Source organism: Sesamum indicum, linkage group LG2 (assembly GCF_000512975.1).
Source record: "Sesamum indicum cultivar Zhongzhi No. 13 linkage group LG2, S_indicum_v1.0, whole genome shotgun sequence".
Classification (NCBI taxonomy): Eukaryota; Viridiplantae; Streptophyta; class Magnoliopsida; order Lamiales; family Pedaliaceae; genus Sesamum; species Sesamum indicum.
Window position 1 is genome coordinate 10,591,967 of NC_026146.1, and position 27,160 is coordinate 10,619,126.

Below are 27,160 nucleotides of genomic sequence, written 5' to 3' on the forward strand. Positions count from 1 at the left end.
ATTTTTATTTTTATTAGAGGTGTATAATGTACTACAAATATATTTTATGTAATACATTTGGAATATCGATGAAACATAATACGTTTGGAAGTTAATAAATACACATTAATTAAATTAAAATATTAAAAAAATATAAATTGGTAAAAAAAAAAAAGTAATGTATATATATATATAGTGTAATAGTATAAGTTTAGACTGAACCCGAAGTTCGAATGACGATTTTACCTGTTGACAATAAAGTGCAATAGAAGCGTGGTTAGATAATCAGAAGGGCTGAACCCATGTAAAATCTTGTTTTACTCCCACAGCTGACACTGCTGAATTTTCTCTCCCAAACAGGCAGAGCCACCGTCCCTCTGCCGGAATGGGCGGTGCAGCCAGGCTCATGAACCTCCTAAGGGCCCCCTTTCCGCCTTTCCACCAATCGCTCTTCCTTTTCCGCTGCCGCCTGTTTGTTCTTTCTTCCTCGCCCGTCAGCATCTTCACTTTGTCCTCCCTCTCCAAAACGGAATCCCATGCTCCTCAATCAGTCAACTCTTTCCACTCTCAACCCGGTAATGATGCATACTTACTCCACTCTTCCGCCGCTCAGATTCAACAGCAGCACGACCATCTGTGGTCCGAATGGAGACATTTTCTCCAAATTTTGTCAAATGGGCAGGGATTACATGTCCCTGCGGACAACCGAATCCTCCCTGAGGACGCGTTTGTAGTGTATGAGGAATTGTTCGATGATTTTGTACGCTCTGCCGCCTCATGCTTAGCATTCGCTAGGGCCCGGCCGGATCTTCTAAGGTTTGAATTCGTTTCGTTTGCGTTTTGAGTTTTTAGAGAAAATTCCGATGATCAAGCTACTTGTTTTCTGTTAAGTACCTTGCTTTGGAGGTGTTGCACTCTAAGTAGTTTGTTGTTTTGATTGGTTACTTGTTCTTGACCTTTCTTTACATGTATAGTGCAATTTTTTGGGGGGAGCAAGGTTTAGGTTTCGATGGTTCCTGTTCTTAGCAAATGTAATTCTTTGCTTAATTATTGGTTTTTCTCCTGTTTCAATCAGTTATTATTTCTATTTATGTGAAAGCAACTAAAGTTGAATACTTATAACAATGGTATTGTAACTTCATTGTGATTCAAAGTAATAGGATCATTGTCTTGAATCTTCTCACCTTTTACTCCACTTATCATTCAATTTATACATGTTCGGGAATTTTGGGATGTGAAATTTTATGTTCGAGTGCAAAGGTGCTTAAAACAAATTCTCTTTAGTCAAGCTACTCCTTTCTACCGTAAAATAAGGCTTGCTGTTTACTACTGATGTAAATTTTGACTTCAGCTTCCTTTCTAGAAAGATATAACGACCTTAGTGTCATATTTGCTCATTGAGTTAAGTTTGATATGTATTGTTGAATCAGATTGCTTTCAAGGAGGGACATTGAAGCAGTTGTATTGAATGGGACCCCCTTTTTGTTTAAAAGTGCAATAGAAATTGCAAGGAGGATGAAGGCATTTCTGGGAACTGACGGAGACAATGTATGTAAATGAATCTTTCCTACTCATCTGTTGATATTCCTGAATCACTTTGGTAATGAACTAATTTTAGGGGTATAAAACACCAATTTTAATCATGACAAACTATTAATATACTCCTAGGACTCCACTAAGATTGAGTTTCTATGACTTATTTGTTTTGGATTCCTTGTAAGTGCAATCCCCTTTTTACAGAACTTGCTGCCTACCTACTTTGAGCAGCTCTGTGCGACTTTTGTTGTTCAGTTAGAAGTACTTTTTATTAATTCCTCTGAGTTTATTTATTCTCAGGCACAAAAGAGTTAACTGGTGGGGAAGTTTCAATGAGATACTTCTGTCGAAGTCTTTTGTGTTTAATAATGACGGGAAAAAAATGTAATATATAATGATAACATTTTGTTTGACTGCAAAGTCAAAACAGAGCATTCAGTTGGAGTTTTGACTTGAACTGATTACATATGTACGGAAATATCAAGACCACACTATGACTTCAAAGAGCTTAGCTAGCATCAAAATTTTATGCCAAAGGCTAAATCTGAATTCAGTCATTTGTTAATGTTGTTGTTGTTGCCTTTGCTTTTGCTTTCCTTTTCTCTTTTTCTTTGGGGTGGAGGGTTATGAAATGCTTAATAAAAGTTCTGGATGAAGACTAATCAATTTTGAGACCTTCCATCTCATATGATCAACCTGCAATCCAACCTGGCTATAATAGTGCTTTCTGTTACAATATTGCAACTTCAAGCTCAAATCTTGAACATTTATGAAAGTTTCTTGTCCATTCAACTTCAGGGGCTGCATGCACAAAGCTGGCTCCATACCGGTTATGAGAACTGGCTGTACTAGTTTGGTTGAAATAATACTTTGAATTCACATTAAGAAGTTCTGTGGTTAAACAATTTTATTCAAAATTAGTTTGCCAAAATGTGAGAGCAAATAGGGGACGATGTATTTATTAACTTATATTTACAAGTTAAAATTCCACTTAACTGAGCATGTACTTCTCTTGAAAGACTTCAATAAATTGTTAATTCCAATTGATCTTTTCTAGTTGTGTGTTTATGTTCATGCATGCGAACATTTTAATACCTATGACATGTGAAACTACAAACACTAGTCAACTTTTTCCTTTGTATTATATGAAATCATTACTGTTTTTTGATTTCAGGTCTCAGAATTTGATAAAGCAAATACTATCGATCTTATGAAATATGTACTAAGTTACGCAAGCAATCCAATTGTTTCTTCCAAAAGAAATGGGCTGTACAGTGGGGAACTTGTTAACTCATCAATTCGGAATCTGTTGCAAGAGTTGGGCATTGTAAGTTGCGGAGATCCCACAGATTATGTGCCTGCCTCAGATTATCAGTTGTCAGGTAGACAAAAAGTAATCCTCAGACCTCTTGGACGAAATATTGAAATGAAGAGAGGCGACTGGATATGCCTGAAGTATGACTAGTCTTTTTTCCCCCATATTATCTTTTATGTTGTGCTTACCTTGGAGTAGATTTTTCAGTATGATGTTTATAAAAGAAAAAAGGAAGATTTTGTGGCCAGTACTCAAAGATTAAATTGGTTGTGGGTCAAAATATAAATGCATTCTCCTGTTCCCGGAGGAAGTGAAACCACCTTTTTAGAAAGAAAAAGAAAAAACGAATATAGCAATAATTCCCTTAAGGAAACACTCTTTATTCTTCCTCTTTCATGAAAACAAATTTGGTTATTGGTTTGTCGCCCTGTAGTCCAATGATACTTGAATCCAGAGGCGAAATGGTTATTCTAGTTCATGTTTGCTTACTGTTGTATTTTTTTGATTGAGCAGGTGCAATTTTATGAACTTTGCAAGAAACATGAAATGCCTCGAATGTGATGAACCCAGACCAAAGAAACAGCTAACTGGTGGGGAGTGGGAATGTCCTCAGTAAGCAATTTTATAACGTAGAGAGGCTTAATCTATAAGTTTATAACAGACCAAAACCTAGTCATTGGAATGATGCAGTGACATTCAATATTCCTTGTTGCAGATGCAATTTCTTTAACTACGGAAGGAATTCGGTTTGCTTAATATGTACACCATTATTTAATACCATTAACTCTATATCTGGTTTGGGGAATGAAGAGAAGGCACAACACTCATTTAGTAGAATTTCCCTAGTGAATAATGTGAGAGATACTAATAATGCCTCTGCCATTGAAGGTTTTCTTGAAATCATGCCTCGACAGAGAAGAGCTCGAACCTCAGAGATGGATGATGGGAACAAGGTACAAATAGGACCCCATGAAACTGCCCCATCAGGTGTCAGGAATCAGAACACCACAAGTAGTGAGTCCCATAGTTTAGGTGAGAATTTTCAGTTTCTGAGAAATTCAGCAAGTCAGATAGATACCCAGAAAAAAGAAAGAGAGCAAGCTGAAACACCAGAAAGATGGTTCAAGAGGATGGTGGAACTGCATGATGCCAAAGACCTGCCAACTGCCATTTCAGACAAGGACTTCGCCCAGATGATGCCAATGCACAAAGAAGAAAACCGTTTTGCAGCTACAAAGAACAAAGATCATTCGCGGATTTTTCCCAAGTATAGTAGACAGACAACCATGGATCAACCAACTGATTATAAAAAAAACTCCCCCCCTCTTTTGAAAAAACCTACCTCGTAAACCATAAGAAAATCCCGCTCCACACTCTGTGTCTTAAGCCTGTCAACAACACAGATTACTCCAGAGCCTGAAGGAATGCGGTTGTGCATCGGAGAAGGATTGAAGAAATTGACGAGTTGTGGACATCAATTACAAAGGCGATTCCACCAGATTTTCCATCAAGCATTTGTTTTGGCTTCGCCAAAGCACCGGTGCTTTCATCGCCTTGCGTTTGTATTAGCTTTCTTCTCCTTCTTTCTTTGCTACTTTGGTGAATTATCTTTGTTAGGGTTTACTGTTTCTAAACTTTGTTCTCTGTTACTTCTGTTTTGATATTGTGCAATTTGAATGGGTTTTTGGATTTGATAAGTTTGTTCAAATTAATTCTGCTACTGTGGTTTCTTGAATTTGATTTTTTTATGATTAATTTCTGTTCTCTGTTACTTTTGATTTTGACATTTGTGCAATATGAATGGGTTTCTTGAATTTGATAAGTTTGTGTTCACGTTAATTTCTGTGACTTTGGCTTCTTGAATTTGAATTTATTTATGATCGATTTTTGTTCTCTGTTACTTGTGTTTTGATATTTGTGCAATTTGAGTGGGTTTTCTGGATTTGATAAGTTGTTCAAAGTAATTTCTGCGACTGTGGCTTCTTAAATTTGAATTTCTTTTTGTGATTGTGCGCATCTTCTAATTATTTGTTCTTCTATGTTCTGGTTAGTTCATGTGATTGTGGTTTTTCTGTGCAACTTGACTTAATTTATTGAATTGGTTTATGTATTTTATTTTTTGTGGCCGGACTAATGTCTGTGATTGTGAGTTTTCTATTATTTGATATTGCGTGTTGTAATTACTTTAAGTGATTTGTAGGTTTTTTGTGCAACTTGACGTAATTATTTGAATTGGTTACTTCTTTGTCTTTCTGTGTGATTAATTTTATTTTCTAATTATTTGATCCTTTGTATTTAATGTATGAGATTGTGGGTGTATTGTGCAACTTGACTTGATTATTTGATTATGTTTCTTGGATTTGATATTTTTGTGTTCTGATTAATGTTTGTGATTGAGTGCCTCTTCTAATTATTTGATGAGATCTTTGTTGTTCAAGTTCATGTGATTTTGGATTTCATGTGCAACTTGCTTAATTATTTGAATTGGTTTCAGGATTTGTACTTTTGTGTTCTGATTAAGCTCCTAACAATTTGATCTTCTGTGTGTACTAGTTACTTTATGTGATTGTGGGTGTCTTGTGCAATTTGGTTTGTTATTTGAATTGTTTTAGTGGATTTGATATCTGTGTTCTAATTACTTGTTGTGTTCGTGGATTTTCTAATTATTTGATCTTTTTTGTGTTCCATTTAGTTTATGTGATTGTGGGTTTCACTTGATTATTTGAATCGCTTTTTTGGATTTGTCTTTTCAATTGTATTTCTTGTATGTATTTGAATTTTATTTGTGATTCTTGGATTTTTCACTTTTGGTTGTAATTCTTGAATTTTCCTCTTCTAATTAGTTGATCTTGATGTGGTATATAGTGATGCAACTTGATTTAAATATTGGCATGATATTGTTCGGTTGTGATCTTTAACTTCTATGTTCTAGTTATTTTATGTGATTGTTGGTGTCTTGTGCAACTTGGTTAGTTTTGATTTCTTGTGTTAATTAATTGTTGTGATCGTGGCTAATTATTTGATCTTTTTGTGTTCCATTTAGTTTATGTGATTGTGGCTTCTTGAATTTGAATATAATTGATTTTTGTTCTCTGTTACATATGTTTGATATTTGTGCAATTTGAGTGGGTTTCTTGGATTTGATAAGTTTGTACAAAGTAATTTCTGCAACTTTGGCTTCTTGAAATTGAGTTTTCTTATGATTAATTTTTGTTTTCTGTTACTTCTGATTTTGATATTTGTGCACAATTTGAATGGGTTCCTTGGATTTGATAAGTTTGTTCAAATTAATTTCTCCAACTGTGGCTTCTTGAATTTTAATTTCTTTTTGTAACTGTGCGCATCTTCTAATTATTTGTTCTTTTATTTAGCATAATGAGAATGCTGTGGATGCTTTAATATCTGAGAGATGCCTTTCTTGTCTTTTGAAGATGTTGATGTGCAGCTCATACGAAGCAAATGTGGCATTTTTGTTCTGGCAGAATAAATTGTCCTAGACGGCAGGTTATCAAACTTCAAACTTGTTTCGATACTTTTCTCTATCTGCAACATGATATTTTTTCTCCCCTAGTGCATTATTTCTGTAAATTAACTTCTACATGTCGCACTTATTTTTATGTACCTATACAGCTATTTTAAGTTTCATTGTATTGTATATCCTTATCTGAAGTCTTTGTATAAGGATCGGAGTTTTTCTGCAGGTGTGTCAGGGTGTTTCACAGCATGCGGTTGTGCCAACCTCAAAGAATGTTTGGAGGAGTGGTCTTCTCAAGGAAAAATGTTTTGATTAAGGTACATTATTGTTCTTGTACAACAAATTGTCCTAGACTGAATGTTTTCAGACTTCAAACTAGTGTCAGTTTAATGCTCTCTATCTGCAACACGGTAACTTTTCGCCTCCAGTGCACTACTTTTGTAAAATTAACATCTTCATGTTGTACTTATTTGTATGTTCCTACAGAGCTATTTAAAGTTTGACTGTATGGAATATCCTTATCTTAAAGTCTTTGTACAAGGATTGGGGTTTTTCTGCTGCAGGTTTCAGAACATGCAAGTGGTTAGGGTGTTTCTATTTCCATATAATCCAAGCTGCCCTTTCTGCTTGAGGACCTCAAGAATATATCTGGTTGAAGTTACGACAGGGTTTTTTGGGGTGCTAGGATTTAATGTTCTTTTCTTTTTTGATCCTTGTTTCCATGTACTTCATTTTTTCTATTATGTGGTTCTAATTGGTACTTGATCTAAATTAGTTTATGTTCTAGTTAGTTTATGTAATTGTGGGTTTCTTGTGCAACTTGACTTAATTTTTTGAATTGATTTTTGGATTTGATTTTTTGTGGTTTGAGTAACTTTTGTGATATTTTTGTCTTTTCTAGTTATTTGATTTTTCATGTTGTAAATTAATTTCTGTGCTTGTGGGTTTCTTGTGAACGTGGCTTAATTATTTGAATTGGTTTCTTGGATTTCTATTTTTATGTTCTGATTCATTTCTGTAATTGAGCATTTTGTAATTATTATTTGATCCTTTGTTTTCTAATTAATTTATGTGGTAGTGGTTCTCTTGTGACTTAATTATTTGATTAGTTTCTTGGATTTGATATTTTGGTGTTCCGATTAATTTATGTGATCGTGCATTTTCTTATTAATTGATCTTTGCTATTCTAGTTAGTTTATGTGATTTTTGATTTCATTGCGCTTGACTTAATTATAAATATTGGATTAATATTTTTGTGATTGTGTAGTTCCTAATGATTTGATCTTTTATGTTCTAATTGGTTTATGTGATTGTGGGTGTCTTGTGCAATTTGGTTAATTATTCGAATTGGTTTAGTGGATTTGATTTCTTGTGCTTTGATTAATTGTTGTGATCATGAGCTTTCTAATTAGTCCAATTACTTGATTGTGTGGAGTTCCTAATCATTTGATCATTTGTGTTCTAATTGGTTTATATATTGTGGGTATCTTGTGCAATTTGATTTATTATATTTGAATTGGTTAAGTGGATTTGATTTCTTGTGCTTTGATTAATTGTTTTGATCATGAGTTTTCTAATAACTTGATTGTGTAGTTCCTAATTATTTGATCTTTTGCATTGGTTTATGTGATTGTGGGGGTGTCTTGTGCAATTTGGTTAATTATTTGAATTGGTTTGGTGGATTTGATTTCTTGTGCTTTGATTAATTGTTGTGATCATGGATTTTCTATACTTTTGTATTCCATTTAGTTGAACAATTTGGTTTAATTATTTGAATTGGTTTGGTGGATTTGATTTTTTGTGCTTTGATTAATTGTTGTGATAATGAGCTTTCTAGTTATTTGATATTGCGTGTTGTAATTACTTTATGTCATTTGTGGGTTTTTTGTGCAACTTGACTTAATTATTTGAATTGGTTACTTCTTTGTCTTTCTGTGTGATTAATTTCATTTTCTAATTATTTGATCCTTTGTATTTAATGTATGAGATTGTGGGTGTATTGTGCAACTTGACTTGATTATTTGATTATATTTCTTGGATTTGGTATTTTTGTGTTCTGATTAATGTTTGTGATTGAGTGCCTCTTCTAATTATTTGATTTGATCTTTGCTGTTCAAGTTCATGTGATTTTGGATTTCATGTGCAACTTGCTTAATTATTTGAATTGGTTTCAGGATTTGTATTTTTGTGTTCTGATTAAGCTCCTAACAATTTGATCTTCTGTTTGTACTAGTTACTTTATGTGATTGTGGGTGTCTTGTGCAATTTGGTTTGTTATTTGAATTGTTTTAGTGGATTTGATATCTGTGATCTAATTACTTGTTGTGTTCGTGGATTTTCTAATTATTTGATCTTTTTTGTGTTCCATTTAGTTTATGTGATTGTGGGTTTCACTTGATTATTTGAATCGCTTTTTTGGATTTGTCTTTTCAATTGTATTTCTTGTATGTATTTGAATTTTGTTTGTGATTCTTGGATTTTTCCCTTTCGGTTGTAATTCTTGAATTTTCCTCTTCTAATTAGTTGATCTTGATGTGGTATATGGTGATGCAACTTGATTTAAATATTGGCGTGATATTGTTCGGTTGTGATTCTTTAACTTCTGTGTTCTAGTTATTTTATGTGATTGTTGGTGTCTTGTGCAACTTGGTTAGTTTTGATTTCTTGTGTTAATTAATTGTTGTGATCGTGGATTTTCTAATTATTTGATCTTTTTGTGTTCCATTTAGTTTATGTGATTGTGGCTTCTTGAATTTGAATATGATTGATTTTTGTTCTCTGTTACATATGTTTGATATTTGTGCAATTTGAGTGGGTTTCTTGGATTTGATAAGTTTGTACAAAGTAATTTCTGCAACTTTGGCTTCTTGAAATTGAGTTTTCTTATGATTGATTTTTGTTTTCTGTTACTTCTGATTTTAATATTTGTGCACAATTTGAATGGGTTCCTTGGATTTGATAAGTTTGTTCAAAATAATTTCTGCGACTGTGGCTTCTTGAATTTTAATTTCTTTTTGTGACTTTTATAAGTTTGTTCAAATTAATTTCTGCGACTGTGGCTTCTTGAATTTTAATTTCTTTTTGTGACTGTGCGCATCTTCTAATTATTTGTTCTTTTATGTAGCATAATGAGAATGCTGTGGATGCTTTAATACCTGCGAAATGCCTTTCTTGTCTTTCGAAGATGTTGATGTGCAGCTCATACGAAGCAAATGTGGCATTTTTGTTCTGGCAGAATAAATTGTCCTAGACGGCAGGTTCTCAAACTTCAAACTTGTTTCGGTACTTTTCTCTATCTGCAACATGATATTTTTCTCCCCTAGTGCATTATTTCTGTAAATTAACTTCTACATGTCGCAGTTATTTTTATGTATCTATACAGCTATTTTAAGTTTCATTGTATTGTATATCCTTATCTGAAGTCTTTGTATAAGGATCAGAGTTTTTCTGCAGTTGTGTCAAGGTGTTTCACAGCATGCGGTTGTGCCAACCTCAAAGAATGTTTGGAGGAGTGGTCTTCTCAAGGAAAAATGTTTTGATTAAGGTACATTATTGTTCCTTGGATGGGTTCAAATTTGAATGGGTTCCTTGGATTTGATAAGTTTGTTCAAATTAATTTCTGCGACTGTGGCTTCTTGAATTTTAATTTCTTTTTGTGACTTTGATAAGTTTGTTCAAATTAATTTCTGCGACTGTGGCTTTTTGAATTTTAATTTCTTTTTGTGACTGTGCGCATCTTCTAATTATTTGTTCTTTTATGTAGCATAATGAGAATGCTGTGGATGCTTTAATACCTGAGAGATGCCTTTCTTGTCTTTTGAAGATGTTGATGTGCAGCTCATACGAAGCAAATGTGGCATTTTTGTTCTGGCAGAATAAATTGTCCTAGACGGCAGGTTCTCAAACTTCAAACTTGTTTCGATACTTTTCTCTATCTGCAACATGATATTTTTTCTCCCCTAGTGCATTATTTCTGTAAATTAACTTCTACATGTCGCACTTATTTTTATGTACCTATACAGCTATTTTAAGTTTCATTGTATTGTATATCCTTATCTGAAGTCTTTGTATAAGGATCGGAGTTTTTCTGCAGGTGTGTCAGGGTGTTTCACAGCATGCGGTTGTGCCAACCTCAAAGAATGTTTGGAGGAGTGATCTTCTCAAGGAAAAATGTTTTGATTAAGGTACATTATTGTTCTTGTACAACAAATTGTCCTAGACTGAATGTTTTCAGACTTCAAACTAGTGTCAGTTTAATGCTCTCTATCTGCAACACGGTAACTTTTCGCCTCCAGTGCACTACTTTTGTAAAATTAACATCTTCATGTTGTACTTATTTGTATGTTCCTACAGAGCTATTTAAAGTTTGACTGTATGGAATATCCTTATCTTAAAGTCTTTGTACAAGGATTGGGGTTTTTCTGCTGCAGGTTTCAGAACATGCAAGTGGTTAGGGTGTTTCTATTTCCATATAATCCAAGCTGCCCTTTCTGCTTGAGGACCTCAAGAATATATCTGGTTGAAGTTACGACAGGGTTTTTTGGGGTACTAGGATTTAATGTACATTTCTTTTTGGATCCTTGTTTCCATGTGCTTCATTTTTTCTATTATGTGGTTCTAGTTGGTACTTGATCTAAATTAGTTTATGTTCTAGTTAGTTTATGCGATTGTGGGTTTCTTGTGCAACTTGACTTAATTTTTTGAATTGGTTTTTGGATTTGATTTTTTGTGGTTTGATTAACTTCTGTGATATTGTGACTTTTCTAGTTATTTGATTTTTCATGTTGTAATTACTTTTTGTGCTTGTGGGTTTCTTGTGAACGTGGCTTAATTATTTGAATTGGTTTCTTGGATTTCTATTTTTATGTTCTGATTAATTTCTGTAATTGAGCATTTTGTAATTATTATTTGATCCTTTGTTTTCTAATTAATTTATGTGGTAGTGGTTCTCTTGTGCAACTTGACTTAATTATTTGATTAGTTTCTTGGATTTGATATTTTGGTGTTCCTATTCTAGTTAGTTTATGTGATTTTTGATTTCATTGCACTTGACTTAAATATTTGAATTTTGGATTAATATTTTTTTGATTGTGTAGTTCCTAATGATTTGATCTTTTGTGTTCTAATTGGTTTATGTGATTGTGTGTGTCTTGTGCAATTTGGTTAATTATTTGAATTGGTTTAGTGGATTTGATTTCTTGTGGTTTGATTAATTGTTGTGATCATGAGTTTAGTAATTAGTCTAACTACTTGATTGTGTGGAGTTCCTAATTATTTGATCTTTTGTGTTCTAATTGGTTTATGTGATTGTGGGTATCTTGTGCAATTTGGTTTATTATATTTGTATTGGTTAAGTGGATTTGATTTCTTGTGCTTTGATTAATTGTTATGATCATGAGTTTTCTTTTAATTACTTGATTTCTTTTGTTCCATTTAGTTTTTTTAAATTGTTGGTTTCACTTGATTCAAACAAATTACTTGCCAAAATTTTCGACCATATGAGTCGGAAGAAAGTCATCTCAAGTAATAAAATATTTTTAAGTACGAAGAAAAATAACTACACCCCCTCGTCTCCCCTAAGGTCCTCGAGGATGAGCGCCCTAACAGGAGGGAAGGTCGAGCAACCTCCACATCTTGGAGGAGTGTTGTCTCGGGGAGACCTCCTCATCCAAAAACGTGTCTATCTCAAGAAAGAGAGGCCTAAAAGGAGAGGGGAGGTCTTGAGGAGGAAAACCCTAAGGGGAAAAGGGAGTTCGAGCACCCTTACATAGAAGTGTCATCTCACTAAGGATTACTTCCTCTTAGAGACATGTCATCGAGGAGAAGAGCCCTAAGGAGAAATTGGAGGTCGAGCACCTCGAGGCGAGCCCTAAAGAGACTTCCTTCGCCGCTTGGATGATTGTTGTCTCGAGGAAGAGACGCCATCATCTCCTAATCGTTCCCATGTGATAAGGTGGATAACCTACTAAATACTTCCGTTGATTCCCACACACTTCGCGTTTGACCCGAATAGAGGAGTGCTCTGCACGTTGGGACGACCTGCCCACTCGAGCTGGTGGAGTTGGCCCTCCCCAGCTGGCTGGGTGGCTGAGCCTCCTCGAAGCGACTACGCGCCACCGCAGCAGTTGAAGTCTCAAAATCACCTGTTTTCTTTTCTATAATTGCTTTAGTGCCTCGGGATAGTGGGTGTGGCTGAGCATTCGAGGTCGCCCCCCCTTAAGCAACTATGCACCACCGCTCTGCAGCCGCCGAAGTCTCCGGTTGGCCAACTCACCTTCCCACTCCCATGCATTCAAATCAACCTGTTTTCTTTTCTATAATTGCTTACTCTCGTACAAATTACATGCAACACACAATAAATACATACATTGTGGTTCTATAAAACTCACTATAAATACCCCATTTATTATTTTTTTAAACCAAGTTCGCGAGACAACTAATTATCCCAACTCTCTAAAAAAATTCTCTTTCTACCAACACTAGATTTGGAAAGCATTTGTGTGCCGAGGGTATTTTTTTCCCTGAAATCCTTTACTTAGTCTCTAGCCACATCAGTTTCTTTTGTGCTGATGTTTGTTTCCATTTGCTTCAATTTTCTCTTATTTGGTTTTAGTTGGAACATGGTTTGAAGTTGATGTTTTTTGGGAGCTCAAATTTATGTTTTCTTATGTTCCTTGTTGAATTGAAGGTTGGTGTTTAATTGAAAGTGCTTTGAAATGATCTGTATTGCTTTATTTCTTGGTGTTTGTGATGTTGAGAGTTTACTTTTCGTTATTTGTTGTTAGCTCTTTTAGGAGTGTCTATATCTCTATTTTTCCCAGTTTTGTTCTGTATATGATGCACACAAGAATTAAATAATTGTACAACAATAGACTGAAACGTGGAGATGGCCGAGTTGGTCTAAGGCGCCAGATTAAGGTTCTGGTCCGAAAGGGCGTGGGTTCAAATCCCACTCTCCACACAATAGATGTGAGTGAACTTATTTTATTTCTTTCTTTTGTCTTGTTAGTTAGGAAGTAACAATCAGCAGCGATTTGCTAGTATTTTCCAACACAGAATACTCACTTTAATTAATTTCTTCACAAATTTCCTCTGCATTGTGGGCAGGCGTTCCGGAAGCCAGTTGGCTTTCTTTCCCCTCTTGTTCAAGTATCATCCAATCACTGCAATTGTATCCATTACTCATCTCTTATGGAGGAGGTGTTTGGCTAAGTTGTTTTTGGAGTTTATAAAATGTTGGATTTTATTTTTGAAAAAAATTCTTAAAGTATTTGAATAAAATAAGATGTTAAAAATTTATAAAATGCTTGACATATATCATTGGTAAAATGATAAAAAAAGAAATTAGAATTAAATAACTGCTATTTCTTGACATATTCTGCGTTTAAAATATTTTCATAAACAATACATATTAGTTTGACTTCAAATAAAAATTTAGCAGATATGTGTTTTTTTTTATTTTGCAAAAATAAATAATTGACGGATTATTACTTAAATTTTTGTATCAAAATAATATTCATAAATATATAATTGATATAAGTCATATGAGCTGTTCTGAAAAGTTTTTAAACTTAGCGAGTATGGGCCGGTCCGTGCCTGTGTAGGCCGGATCAGCCCAAATTGAAACGGATGTTGATGATTAGACCGGGCCTAAGTACCGAATTCATTCTTTCTGGGCTCAGCCCCTCTTTAAATTCCTGTTTTGCCCTTGTCGTGTTTATATAAACCCCCTGCACTTCAAAATACTTTTAGCGCGTTTCTCTCTCCCGGGAGCTTTCCAGCTTCAACAGCCTCCAATCAAGGTCTCTCTCTCTCTCTATGTTATTTATAGTTAATGCTGATTATGCACGCAGTGATTTTATCAATTTTGACTACCAGTTGAAACAATCGTGCGATTTCACTCGGTGATATATTTTCAATCATATAAGAAGTTACGTTACGATTGACGAATCGAACGATTTTGCTTGCGGCGTGAGAATTACAGTTTCTTTAACGCAAAAGTGCAAGGATTATCGGATAGTTGACCTTTAAGTTGGTATATCAGATCTGCTATTTGGTTTTGCTTCTCGTTAATATTCTGGGTATTATTTTGTCCAACCGTCTAGAATCCGTTTAAATGTCGTATGTTTTAGTTTCTTTTATGGAAAGTGATGGCTGGAGCTGATTGGATGTGGTTGATTTTCTTATGTTGCAGTAGTTTTTTATTTCCTGCCATTACAGAATCCTCTGTTTTACTTGGTAATTGGACAGATAATTTTCCACACGATTTCTGGAATATAATGAGTTGAATGAAGGAGAATTGAGAATTTTCTTTGCTGCTTCCTCATCTTGGAAGCAGTTTGTAGTGCCAGTGTCTATGAGACTATGGACCTTTTGATGAGCGCTCACTATGGGATAACTATTTGTCTATTTGGCTAAGGCTTCAACAGTTGATTCCTGTTTACTGCTTGGTAGCAAGCAAGTAAACGACTTGGGAATTCTGTTAACTGTTTGAACTACTTATTACATTTCTTCCCTAAGCTCTAGGATTAGACCCATCAAGTTTGCAAAACCAAAGTATAGGGAATAAATCCAGATTGATCAGTAGAAGCCTTGAACATGGAGTTTGGGGAAGGTAACATGAACTAGAGGTGAGGTTCATGGTGAGTGCTTACACTCCCTTTTTTAGTCACTACTGGGACTTTCCTTAAAGTGAGAAGATCCAATTTTGTCTTTAATCTCTGCTCCATCACTCCTCTTTTGATTACGTGTGAAGCAACATCAGTGTTGTCCATTTTGGGGCTTTTATAACTGCTTCAGATTTAAGGGTTTATTGAGATTTCAAACTGGAGTGTATCATGTCAGAAATAGTGAATCATTTGTGCCAGAACTGAATGCACTTTATCATATTGTTTATAACTCTTTGGCAGATCAATCCTGAACATTTTTGCTGTATAAACTACATGACCTCCAATCTGATGGATTTCTGTGACTTCTTCAAGCTCTGAGACTTTTCATTGTCCTGTTGTATTTCACTTTCAAACGGAATGCTCGTTTCTTGCAGAGCAAAAAGCATCAGCAACTGCAGACTGAGATGGCAGAGTCTCAGAAGAAAGATTCTTCTTCTGTCAGTTTGAAGGAGAAAAATTCCTTGCTAGGTATTATCATCCGTACTTGTTTATTATATTTTATTGAAAGTATAAGGATTTTTCTGCTGATTGCTCAGTCAGACAGTTGGTACATCAAATCTATTGTTGGTTTTGTTTCCGAGAGGAAAAAAAGTAGAGGTCTCTTTCCTTTCCAAATCTTAGTAAGTAACGTTAGATGAGATGGAACTGATAGAGAGCACATAAAAGCCACTTTCAGCCTCAGATGGCATGCAAATTTATTTGGGAAATTAGGAATTGAAGCTAAATAAGGATGAACTAAAATCCTAACTGCAAAATGCCTTGTGGTGACTTCTGACATGGAACCTGGGAACCCTATATATATCCTTATACCATTTATTTAATTGCTGCTAGTATATGTTTGCTGTAAATATTATTTCAACGTCGTCTGAGATAAACCCGTTCTGTTCCTTGTTATGCTTAACGCAGATCTGGACATTGGAAAGGACTTCCTTAGTTCGTGGAAATCAATGTCAATAGCACAAGGGGATGAAATGGATTTTGACCTTACGCCAGTTACCAAGGGCAATAAAAAATCATTTGACTTTGACAAAGCGTAAGGTTTACGAAATGCATTAGCTTCTTTCATGAGCTCATTGATTTGGGAGGTAGTTTGATGTTTTTGGAGCTTTAATAATTTTCGTGGAAGCTATTATGGTTTTGCTGTGTTTAGTTGGTGTCTGGGCTTTGAGGGCTAAATTTCCTGGAGTATTGCTGTGCTCCTTCATCTTGTTAAATTGTGTATTTCCCGAATATCTCTGATTTTGTCCTCCTGTTGAAGTTAGTCATAACTAATAGTTGCAAAAATACGATGTGCTTTGCAGCTGAAGAAAGTCACTACTCTTAGGCCTAACGAAATTGCTATCAAAACTTCAGGGATATGGATTTTAATTTGGACGGTGATTTTGGAAAGATACCATCTTTCAATATGGATATCACAGATCTGGATATCTCCCCACCACTTAAAAAAGATGGAAAATCCAAGGAGTAGCCTGAAGAATCATCTGCCGGAAAGGATAAAGGAAAGAATGATCGTTTTGCTTTTGCATTTGATTTTGATGAGTGAGTGTGCAAAAGCTGATACTCCTTCAAAATTCTTTTATTGTATGGATGTGTTTCACGCTCCATTTTGTTGAGGTCATCCTATAATAAGCTTACCTGCACTAACAGTGGGCCTGGGTCTAGGTTGGAAACTTTCAGTTTTGAGTCAAGCTTAACAAAAGAAGAGCCAAAAGCTCAGAAAGACAAAAATAACAGAGGCAGTTCCCTGAATGGAAGTGGGTGTCAAGATAAGGAAGGTTCTATGCACATGAATCTACTTGAAAATGTGAACAACTTAGAAGATAGGCCCATGAAGCCATCTTCACCAGGGACCAAGATTACTTTTGACATGGATAGTCTAGTTGGAGGAGCAACAGATCTTGAATCGACAAGGGAAATTTGCCTTCCGAATTTGGCAATGGATGATGCTGTTACTGCAGAACAGGCATCTGCTTTTGAGGAAGCTACATCTGATAAAACAAAAAGCCTTCCAGAGGCAACAATTGCTTCCAGGGAGCTACCAAAAATCAGTCCATCTGAAAAATTGATTTTCCCAGAGTCAGTTGATCTTCAAGCTTCTGCTGAGAATGATGTCATTCAGGATTTGTCATCTGCTTATCTCTCCAAGAATGAGCCAGGTGGAGGTAATTCATCAGACGTGGTTGATTTCATGGATACAAAGGCAACTGGCTCAAGTGGAGAAAAAGAAAAAAATACTGATGAGCGATCAATTGCTGGTTCAACTAGTAATTACAAACATAGAATGTCTGATAACTCAGAACCCCTCCAGACTTTTGCAATCTCAGAGAAGGATGATGGTGCAAAGAGTCTGGTTTTCGTTGAAGATCATGTGAGAGGCAATAGAGAAAGAACAGAACCAGGTCAAGCTAATTCACTTTTTGCAAATTCTTGTACCACTAATGCTGTACCAGGGATATCCTGTGACACACCATCTGGAAGGGAGAAACGGGAACCTGCTTCAGAGATCTGCAAGTTACCCTTGGTCAGGTCAGATTAAGTAAACTGAAAATTTCTACCAGCAACGGGTGCTTTTATGAAAATGAATTTCAGTTTTTTGGCAATGGTAATCTTGAAACTCCTGAAAGTTACCTGTAGTGTTTGATTACTATTTACCATACATAGTGCAGTCAACCAGCTGATCTCTCTGAGAAAGATGCAGAGAAGAGAAGTGAACCCCTCGTTACCTGCTCAAGATACTTTTCTCAGTCAGAGAAAACTGAATATACCGTGCAGAAGGCGTCAACCCAGACAACATTTTCCTCATTAAGTAGTAAAAAGAAGATGGGTCTCAGTCTACCTAGTCTAGTTCAAGGAAGGTAATCTGCCATGTTAATAATTCAAAGTAACTCTGTGAAGTGTTCAGTCTCGGATAATTTTGTCTTGTATGTTAACAGGGACTGGGATAATAATCAGAGTGATAGAAAACTAGTTTCCCTTCCACTGCAACATTCTAAACCACCATTGAGGAGGGAACTTTCCCAGGTACAAAGTCAGGAGAGCTGCGAGGGTCCAAAGACTTGTTGGTAAGGCTCAACCCAGATTCAAATTTATGTTCAATTAAAGTTTATATTTTCTTTCGGTGATAAACTGAATAGGAATGTGGATGTTGAGAATGATAAGAAGTATAATTTTTGTAATCCAACAACGATGCCTTTGGTTTAACATTGTGCAGTGATGTGCCTGGCGTTATTGGGTTGCAGATTGGGAAAAAATTAAGTGATTCTTCTACTTTGGAAAGCAAGGATATGATAAAAACAAAATCTGCTATGAGGCAAAGAGAAACAAGTCCAGAAAATCTAGATACTCTGAGGTCAGTTATTCTCTTCGGGACAATCTACTATAGACTTTTGAGCTTCGCTGAAAAACAGATAATGACTCCCAGAAATCAAATTCAAGTCACACATTCTCAAGCTGTATACATGATTCTTTATTGTAGCATAATCTTGTTTCTTAAGAGGTACTAACAAAGTGTTACCTATACACCTACTTTGCACCAGAAACGTGTTGATACTAAGATTCAAGAAATTTCATTTGATATCTTCTTAGTATTCATTTTTAACTGATTTTCTATTGTCAATATACATCATCTGAACTTATTGTCGTTTCAGTCATCATCATACTAAGTTATATGATTTTAAACCTAGATGTAGTACCAGCAACAAAAGATTGTTTTGCTGAAATCTAACAATTTATGAAGAATGTGACTTTAATTGGTTTAGCTTTGCTCTTGTGCTGCCTTTCCCAGTTCAAGCATGGAGGTCAACAAAAAAGCAGCACAAAGTAGTGGCAATGCTGCTTCTTTGGTATCTATTCCAACTATAAAGAAAACTGCGGATAAACAGAAGCTTTCTTCAATTGATAATAGTAAGAAGACCATTAATCAACATGGACTGAAACTTTCAGGGTAAGTTAATCTTCAAATCTTCATGATTCTAGATATGGTTTAGATGGAGGATTATATTCATTGATGAAGGTCATCTTTTGAATATTGGACTTTCAGTTTAAACCTTGATTCTACAAAGTTCCCAATCGAGAGAGATACCAAATCAGTAGGAAATATTAGTCGCAACAGGGTTTTTGCCCATTTTCCGAACTTGCGGAATCAATCAGCTGGTATCCTATCTATGAAGCGAAAAACAATGGGAGTAACGTCATCTCTCTTTCCCATAATGTTCAGTTTTGCCAATGAGCTTGAGATCTTTAGCAACGACATAATCAATCAATAAAGATATCTAACTAAATTATGCATAATATAGACTTGTATATTTCCCATGACATTTTCCTGCAACAGGAGGATACTGCAGGTATTATTGCCTTACATCCATCTAAACGTCTTTCCCAATCACCAAATTCAATCAGGTTGATGTTAATCCATTCCTTTCATAACTTATACAAATGTCACTTTCTGGATTTTATTCTAGTGAATGATTATTTGTGGAATCTGCAGAAAATTTGTGGAAGCATCAGCAAAGGTTCTTGACAAAAAGGTATGTGTTCATTAGTCAAGGTGTCAATTCAGGGAGCGTCGATTAAAAAGTAAAATGTCCTTCTAGATAAACATTATGGAATATTGTTTTTTCAACTAATAGGTATCCAACCACAATAACATGGAAGATGCCGGCATCAAAAGTTCAATTAGCAATTGCCAAATCTCTACCTCTCATATTTCCCACGACGTGAAGATTAAAGGATTTGAGATGCCATTCTCGATTGAAAATGGTAGCAACATTAACAAGGCTGAAGCTTATGGCAAGGAACTTGATGATGTAAGAATTCATTCTCTTTCTCTAGCTTTGCTGGTTTTGTAGAAGTTGGAAAACATCTGATGTATTTCATTTTGTCTTTTAATCCTGCATGCCAGTTACTCAGTTACTTAAAGATCATTTTACCGCAACTGGTTCACTCACCTTAACTAAAATAAATTATACTCTACGACATTCCTGACACTAATGCAAGAGCAGGATGCATGATTGATGTACTTTTTCTTTTTGCAGCTTTGCAACATGCTAAGGGAGAAACACGACGAGGCAAAAGAAATATTGGTTCGAGCTGTTGTGAACAGCAATAAGCTGCTGTTACTCAACAATCCCCTTTCTGAGGAGAAAATATCCTTCAAACCTTCTACCGTGTAGCTTTTATGGGTTCAATTTTCATAATACATGACAATACACATTGTTTGAACCTTCACTGCAGAAAACATTCATGCAGCTCAGGATTTTTTTGCCAGATTAACGCTGAACAGCAAATGAAATCACATCAGCCACGGCAATTATTTTCCATATGAAGGTAGCGCCTCTTCCCCTCTACACACATAAACACGCATGCAGATGCACTTGCAAAAATGTGCATCTTTATTGGAGTTGGCTAGTGAAATCTTTTGATATGCGAACATTTACATCAAACTGATCTAAATTTGCAACTCAACACAAAATATGACTTTCAGGTGAACCTGCTAGCAGCCTTTGGATCGATGATCTGAGGAAACTGAGTCTACTTTCCAACTTCTTTCAAGCATTTGAGCATCTTCAACATGGTACTACTCATTAGATTTGTTTCCTAACTGGAGAGCAGCCGTCCTTTCTATTCCAAGCTTTGGAATTTCAGAAAGAGGCAAAGTGATAACCTAGCCAATTAGACACGGGAATATTCAGCCGTAACGTGTATAAATATAAAAAGTTCACTTCGTATATAATCCCGATATTGACCAAAAGACAACTTTTTTTTAGTACACACGCAGCGAATGAAACTCGAACGTGAGGTTCATCTCGGAACTAACCATTGGGGGTGGCCCTTGGGACTTGATGTTGATTGAGACACATGCTTACACACTACTTAATTTTACTCAACTTCTTCCACATATTTTATCATGAAAGAATCAAAGTTGGTTGTTGTTCGTGAAAAACGAGTTTAGGCTGTGGATTTAATTAAACACTTCATCACCTTCCTTTCTGGCATATCCTTTTGTTAACACAGGCGGATTGGGAAATCCAACTAATTCTTCAGGACATCAAATGCTTGGCAGTTGAGTCATCCTCTGGCCTGAAATATCGGTCGGCTATGGAGGAGTCGGCGTTTTCATTTTTGCATTTGAGTTTTGCTTTTAGGACATGCGCACTTTCCTAGATGATGAATTTTAAAAAAAATAATTTTTTTTCTATTACCCATCTAGAGAAATAAAAAAATAGTCAATTTTTTGTTTCTCTAAATCTATACTCGTTTTATTTTTAAGAAATCCCAAGAAATTCTATTTCCTGAATATTTTGACTTGAACAAATCATTGATCATCATGGTCAAGCGCGATTAAGATCTCAGTTTTATCTGAACTTTTCGTTATGGTTAAATGAGAGCTATCTCATATTAGCAACTAGCTTATATTTTTCATGAAGTTACCACATTGAGTCATGCGAATCATCGTACCGGTGGAAATCATCAAAAATGTCCAACAGCTTCTCATTGATAACAAATATATTGAAAAAAAATAAAGAAACTACCATATAAACTATGGAAATACACCCAAAATTCGCAATATATATACGTATATATATATATATATAATATTAGCAGCACGGTGCACGTGGTGGAGGAATACTGGTTTTCAAACTGATGTTATACAAATAACAAAACAAAGAAAACCAGGGGCTGAAATCAATGACCTTATAGAGTGGGCAGAGCCAGAAGGAGAGTGGGTGGGTAGGTGATGATTTTCATACCCTATTTTCTTGAATAGTCAGTCTTTGCTAATTGCTATTACCACTGTTCTCCCTCACCTCACCTACTTCAGTTGTCATTTTTAATACAAAAAACTGTCTATTTTTTGGCCCATCTTCATTCACTGCTTCTTTCTTATCCCTTTTCTTGATAGTTTGTTGGACTAATTGTATAAAGATCCTGTTTCCTGGTCAGGTGGGACATCGCCAGTTCTTGGAATCTTAAACCAAAAAAACTTTCACCAACCAATTTGTTTTTGGTTTTTTTATTAATTTTGTCAACATTTTGATGCTATATATTGGGCCTCTGCATTTTCTTCCTTGAAGATAGTTCGCGTTGGATGAATTGTTTTTTACTGCGATAATCCAGGTGGTCTAATTGTTTGGTGCTATGGATTTCTTGGCAACATCTGAGGGCCAATTGGTTGTTGGTGTTGCTGTTGGTCTTATTGCTATTGGTGCTGCATACTTCTTGTTCTCCTCCAAGAAGCCCAAAGGTTTGATGAATTATATGGTGATCTGTTATTACATTGAAGAAGATGATGCCGATTTGTATTGTTTTTAATGCTTGTTTCTGTCTATGGCCGTCTACTTTTCGTGGGTTTTGATTGGTAGCTTGCGTGGAGCTTGAATTCAGTAGTTTTCTTAGTTATGTGGATCTTAATTCGGCCTAAAGATTCAATTTTTGCCGAGTTCTGTACTTGCATGTGAGCTGATTTTGTATATTTGTATTCAATGAGTTTGGGTTTTCTTCTGTTGGTGCCTGTTTGTATGAATTTTGAGAGACAAGTTCTCCAGGAGGACAAAATACGTTCTTGCATATAGATAAGATACTTCTGTTTTCTTTGATATAGTCAGAAGCTTCTGTTCTTGACAGTGTGCTTGGATCCTGAGAATTTCAAGCAGTTCAAGCTTGTCAAGAAAACACAACTCAGCCATAATGTGGCAAAGTTCAGATTTGCTCTTCCTACACCCACTTCTGTATTGGGCCTTCCCATAGGACAACACATAAGCTGCAGGTTAGTTGTATTACAGTCTTATGCTCAGGATACCTTGTTATATATTTAGTTGGTGCACATGGTATATCATTTCCATTTGATTGTTGGAGGCTTGAAGCAACAAACATAATCAGGCTTGTACTTAATACATTTTTTATTTTGTCTGGTATTTTGTTGCAGGGGTAAGGATAGTCAAGGTGAAGAGGTCGTTAAGCCATACACTCCGACTACGTTGGATTCTGATGTTGGATACTTCGAGCTAGTTATCAAGGTGGGTTGTTTATGATTTAGCATCCATTTACTTGGTTAAGCCTGCAATATATAGCGGTCAGACTTCTTCATTTTTTTGGGTCTCATTTGGTTTGCTTTGTGATATAAATTTTATAAAATGATAGATGTATCCACAAGGAAGAATGTCTCATCATTTTAGAGAAATGCGTGAGGGTGATTATCTGGCTGTGAAAGGACCAAAGGTACACTCTATATCCTATCGGCACCCTTTCTGCATACCACGTTAATAATTTTGTTATTGTTGTATGTACCCTCTTTTTCAAGTTTGAAATGACAAAAAGAGCAGAAGAGAAGTGGTGTTTGGTTTCGCAGTATGCATCAAAGCCAAGTCATTGTAGTAAAGGAGGGCATGAGATGCGAGCAATATTGCACTTTTCCATTTCACTTTTTTTCATGAATTAGGGTCTATGTATTGTTTTGTTCAAGGTCAACATGCTCTTGGTACACCTCTGTAACTAATTTAGATTTATTAGATTATAGTCTCATTTTAAATAAGATGTTAAGAATGTGATGAAAATAACAAAAGCTCGTGCTGAATAATTCAGTAAAGTATCTCCACATAATTGACTTGGCCGGTATTTGGTTTCACACTGTGGAAAGAAAAATTCATACATGAAATAAACTCTCCATGTGGTGGTGTTTTTACTCGTTGCCGTTGGTTTTAGAAAATGCACTTATTTCCTCCGCAAAACAGTGTTCTAGACAAAATTTTTGTAACTACTAATATTCACATCTTCAAATTGTTCTTCTGCGCATTTCAGTTTACCTAGATTTCCATTTAAAAATATCGTAAGTATTCGAAACTGCAAATACACTTTCAAGTCTAGAAAGTTCTCCTAAATATGCTTTCATAAAGAGACTTGGTAAGAATTGATGATATATTGATGAATTTCCTGAAGAACCATGTGAGTCAATTGACACTTACCTATAGTTACTTGCTCGAGTCTAGAAGTAGCTGCCCAAATCTTAGAAAACCAATGTACTTGCGGACTAGGATGCCCTTCAGATTTCAATATTTATTATGTGATGGTCCCTGATAACCGATGTATTCTGTTGCACTTTGAAATTTTGATACTTGTGTTCAGCAACTTGAGGTGAAGTTTGGCATCATTTCTAGAAACAATGTTTTGTTGAAGAAGTTATTGTCTTCAGTACAAATCTTTGATCCATACGTCACTAGTCAATCAATTGTGCATAAACCTCAGCTAACTTCGACTGGCTGAAAGTTGGTTCTCCAGCTGGAGCGGCTTGATTATTTTTTATCTGGGGGTGTGTATGGAATTGAATTGCATTACGTCATTTAGGTCGTTTATGTTGAATTATTCCATGCATAAGTATCCCAGGGGACCTGCTTTTTTATTTATTTATTTAGTTCTATCTTCAAAATTAGGGTCGTTTTAAGTATCAACCAGGCCAAGTGAGAGCATTTGGAATGCTTGCTGGAGGCTCTGGAATTACACCAATGTTCCAGGTTATTTGCAACATTATCTCTATTATTCATTTCTTTCTCTTAATCAATATTCTTTCTTGATAATAGACTTTTCACAACTAACATATCTCATTATTTCTTCTTTGGCTTTCTTTTTTAGGTTGCCAGAGCAATTCTTGAAAACCCCAGTGACCAAACAAAGGTCCATCTAATTTATGCTAATGTGACATATGATGACATTCTGCTAAAGGTAATTTATGATGACTTTTTCAATTATATCTACCATTATGCATTATGCAAAATTGTCAATTTGTCGAATCAAGGAGTTATGTTTTGCCAAAATTTGGGTTTTTATTTGCTGGGTAGTTAGGCATCCCGGGAGCCAATTGAATTTCATGTTATGAATATCTGGAATAAATGTTAGCGGAAAAGATATTGCAGAAAAAACAATATAGGGGCAGAGTTTGTACCTGATTCTTAATTCTCAGGGATATTCTTGTTACAAAATTTTGGTGGCAACTGATGGAATTCTTAAAAGATGGTTATTTGGGTATGATCCTGAATAATTTCTTTGTTTTTTGCAGGAGGAATTGGATAGTCTTGCTAAAAACTACCCTCAGAGGTTCAAAGTTTACTATGTACTCAATCAGGCAAGTTTACCATTTAATATCTTTGACTAAGGCACTCTTGAGTATCTTTATGAATTCAGCTATTGAAATATTTGATTTTCTATTCCTTATGATACGGCCCTTTCGACCAAATGTGTGAACTTGAGAGAAGGGAATAATTCATTCTATTTGACCTAAAGCTGACCTTCGTAGTCTAGGACTAGCTCTGTGTTTGACTTGTGTCAGACACGTGATATTGTTAGAATTGCTAACCTACTCAATAAAAAGTCACTTTATGCTTATGGTTCTCCCATTGGCAACTATCCCTCTCTCAATGAGCTTATTTTGTTGTGTGGTCAAACTGGCTGTTTATGGGAACCATGGTTTGCACGCACTTTACTCTTTGGCTTAAAAATAATATAAAGTGTCCGGTGAATTGGACTTCAATTTAGCTGTTTGTTATTTAGGCACGCGGAATCCAGTTATCGAGATCAGTAATTTGAATTGGACTGTTGAAATTAGAATGCAATATAGAAGATCAGAAACAAGGAGGCTGCGCTCATCAATGCATGAACTGATCTCCACTTGTGGGGTTTTATGAACAAGAATCAAGCCAGAAAACCTTCATCCCCCCTTCTATCATTCATACCGCTATTCTGGTACAGAGTACTTAACATATCTAACCTAAAGGCATGGATTCTGAGATACTTGAGGTCGCAACTATTTTTTACACCAATATGAAATGCTGAGTGGTTAGAAAAATAAAGTTTAGACTTTTTCATGACTGAAGACCTGATGATAAAAAAGACAATTTTACTTGAATAGTGATAATAAAGACAGAAGGTTGAGAGAGAAAGTTCAAACTATAAATGGAAGGTGATATTCAAAACTAATCTAAATAGGAACATAACATTTTATTTTCAAATAGATTTTGCGTAGAGTTTGCTACTCAAAGCACTGGAAGTGCTCTGGCTATACGGACAGAAACAGTTTGTGGAACATCTCTGAATTTATCCTTCCTTTGTTTGGTCAATAAATATGTGCGCACGTTTCGCATGTATTTACAGTAATTTCTATACATGTGTGCAGCTTCCTTGCATCTCATATACATAACTAGTCTACATGGCATCTTATATATAGTTCAATAGAAGGCTGAAATGGGGTGTTATAAAAGCCTTGTTCGTGCATGATGGATGCTAAATATAATTTGTATTTGATTTTGATAATGATGCAATTGGTGGGCCGGAGGAGGTCGAATCTTGTCGCACATCTAAAGTATGATGTTGATGTAGATTATGATGTTTCTTCAGTTGGAGAATACTTATATTTCGGAGATATTGGTCATTCATCTGAATGTGAATCAGACAAGCCAACTCAAATCAGTGACATGTTTTGATAAATCGCTCCACACATGACCGTGATGTCTAGTCTTCCTAACTGATTAACTTGTTGCTTGTTTGATTTTCTATAGCCTCCTGAAGTGTGGGATGGTGGCGTCGGTTTCGTCTCAAAGGAAATGATCCAGGCTCACTGCCCCCCACCGGCCTCTGATATTCAGGTCCAAATTCAGCTATCTAAAATTTGCTAAAATGTAACTCCGAAAGATCAAAACAATAAATAACGCATCAAGCACCTAATTCCGTTACTCTGGTGTGACAGATTCTGAGATGCGGCCCGCCTCCAATGAACAAGGCCATGGCTGCGCATTTGGATGCTATCGGATACACTGCTGCGATGCAATTCCAATTCTAACTTGGCACCTGGTTTTGTTCTATTCTTGGGGAAAGTTACTTTCGATTCGGACGCTGCAATATTAGGATGTCTTTTCCCTTCCATTTTTCAACAACGATTCAATGTCAAGACATCGTTACCAAATTGTAATAATCGATTTCCCCATAACGAAGTTGGTTAATTCTCATGGAAAACTTTTGTTTTGTAACATTTTTAATCTAACAGTTGCTACAGGTGTTGTGCTGTCTTTAATTTGGATATTTCATTCTGGGACTTGGAGTTTCAGGATGATCTCTACACTTGATGTGGAATTACATACAAATTGAAAAAATGTAATGAATTGGGATTCCATACAAATAGAGTTCCTAAGACAGTTTATAAAT

At 35.6% G+C, this 27,160-nt stretch overlaps 3 protein-coding genes and 1 non-coding gene across 8 annotated transcripts; all 4 read left to right on the forward strand.

The window, feature by feature from the left end:
• LOC105155903 (zinc finger protein VAR3, chloroplastic-like) lies at positions 365–16,011 on the forward strand. The gene is made up of 8 exons (XM_011071887.1): positions 365–795; positions 1,410–1,527; positions 2,690–2,970; positions 3,344–3,442; positions 3,546–4,097; positions 6,532–6,622; positions 15,349–15,442; positions 15,881–16,011. Exons 1-8 carry the CDS (start codon positions 365–367, stop codon positions 16,009–16,011), a joined length of 1,797 nt encoding a protein of 598 aa, XP_011070189.1.
• Positions 13,186–13,266, forward strand: TRNAL-AAG. The gene has a single exon. It is a non-coding gene; the product is annotated as a tRNA-Leu (tRNA).
• LOC105155730 lies at positions 14,067–21,547 on the forward strand. 3 transcript variants are annotated; one of them, XM_020691830.1, is made up of 13 exons: positions 14,067–14,107; positions 15,349–15,442; positions 15,881–16,007; positions 16,276–17,500; positions 17,641–17,829; positions 17,908–18,036; positions 18,186–18,323; positions 18,759–18,917; positions 19,014–19,372; positions 19,461–19,500; positions 19,603–19,779; positions 20,008–20,299; positions 20,457–21,547. In XM_020691830.1, the coding sequence occupies exons 4-9, from the start codon at positions 16,755–16,757 to the stop codon at positions 19,237–19,239; spliced, it is 1,587 nt and encodes a 528-aa protein (XP_020547489.1). In that variant the 5' UTR covers positions 14,067–14,107; positions 15,349–15,442; positions 15,881–16,007; positions 16,276–16,754; the 3' UTR covers positions 19,240–19,372; positions 19,461–19,500; positions 19,603–19,779; positions 20,008–20,299; positions 20,457–21,547. The 3 variants fall into 3 exon arrangements, with proteins under 3 accessions (XP_020547489.1, XP_020547490.1, XP_020547491.1); XM_020691831.1 differs by having other exon boundaries at positions 16,328–17,500; XM_020691832.1 differs by lacking the exon at positions 14,067–14,107 and having other exon boundaries at positions 15,282–15,442.
• LOC105155731 (NADH--cytochrome b5 reductase 1) lies at positions 21,685–27,062 on the forward strand. 3 transcript variants are annotated; one of them, XM_011071655.2, is made up of 10 exons: positions 21,685–21,703; positions 22,091–22,217; positions 22,598–22,739; positions 22,899–22,989; positions 23,114–23,191; positions 24,400–24,480; positions 24,599–24,688; positions 25,023–25,088; positions 26,518–26,604; positions 26,706–27,062. In XM_011071655.2, exons 2-10 carry the CDS (start codon positions 22,112–22,114, stop codon positions 26,796–26,798), a joined length of 834 nt encoding a protein of 277 aa, XP_011069957.1. In that variant the 5' UTR covers positions 21,685–21,703; positions 22,091–22,111; the 3' UTR covers positions 26,799–27,062. The 3 variants fall into 3 exon arrangements, with proteins under 3 accessions (XP_011069957.1, XP_011069958.1, XP_011069956.1); XM_011071656.2 differs by lacking the exon at positions 21,685–21,703 and adding an exon at positions 21,747–21,916; XM_011071654.2 differs by lacking the exon at positions 21,685–21,703 and having other exon boundaries at positions 21,923–22,217.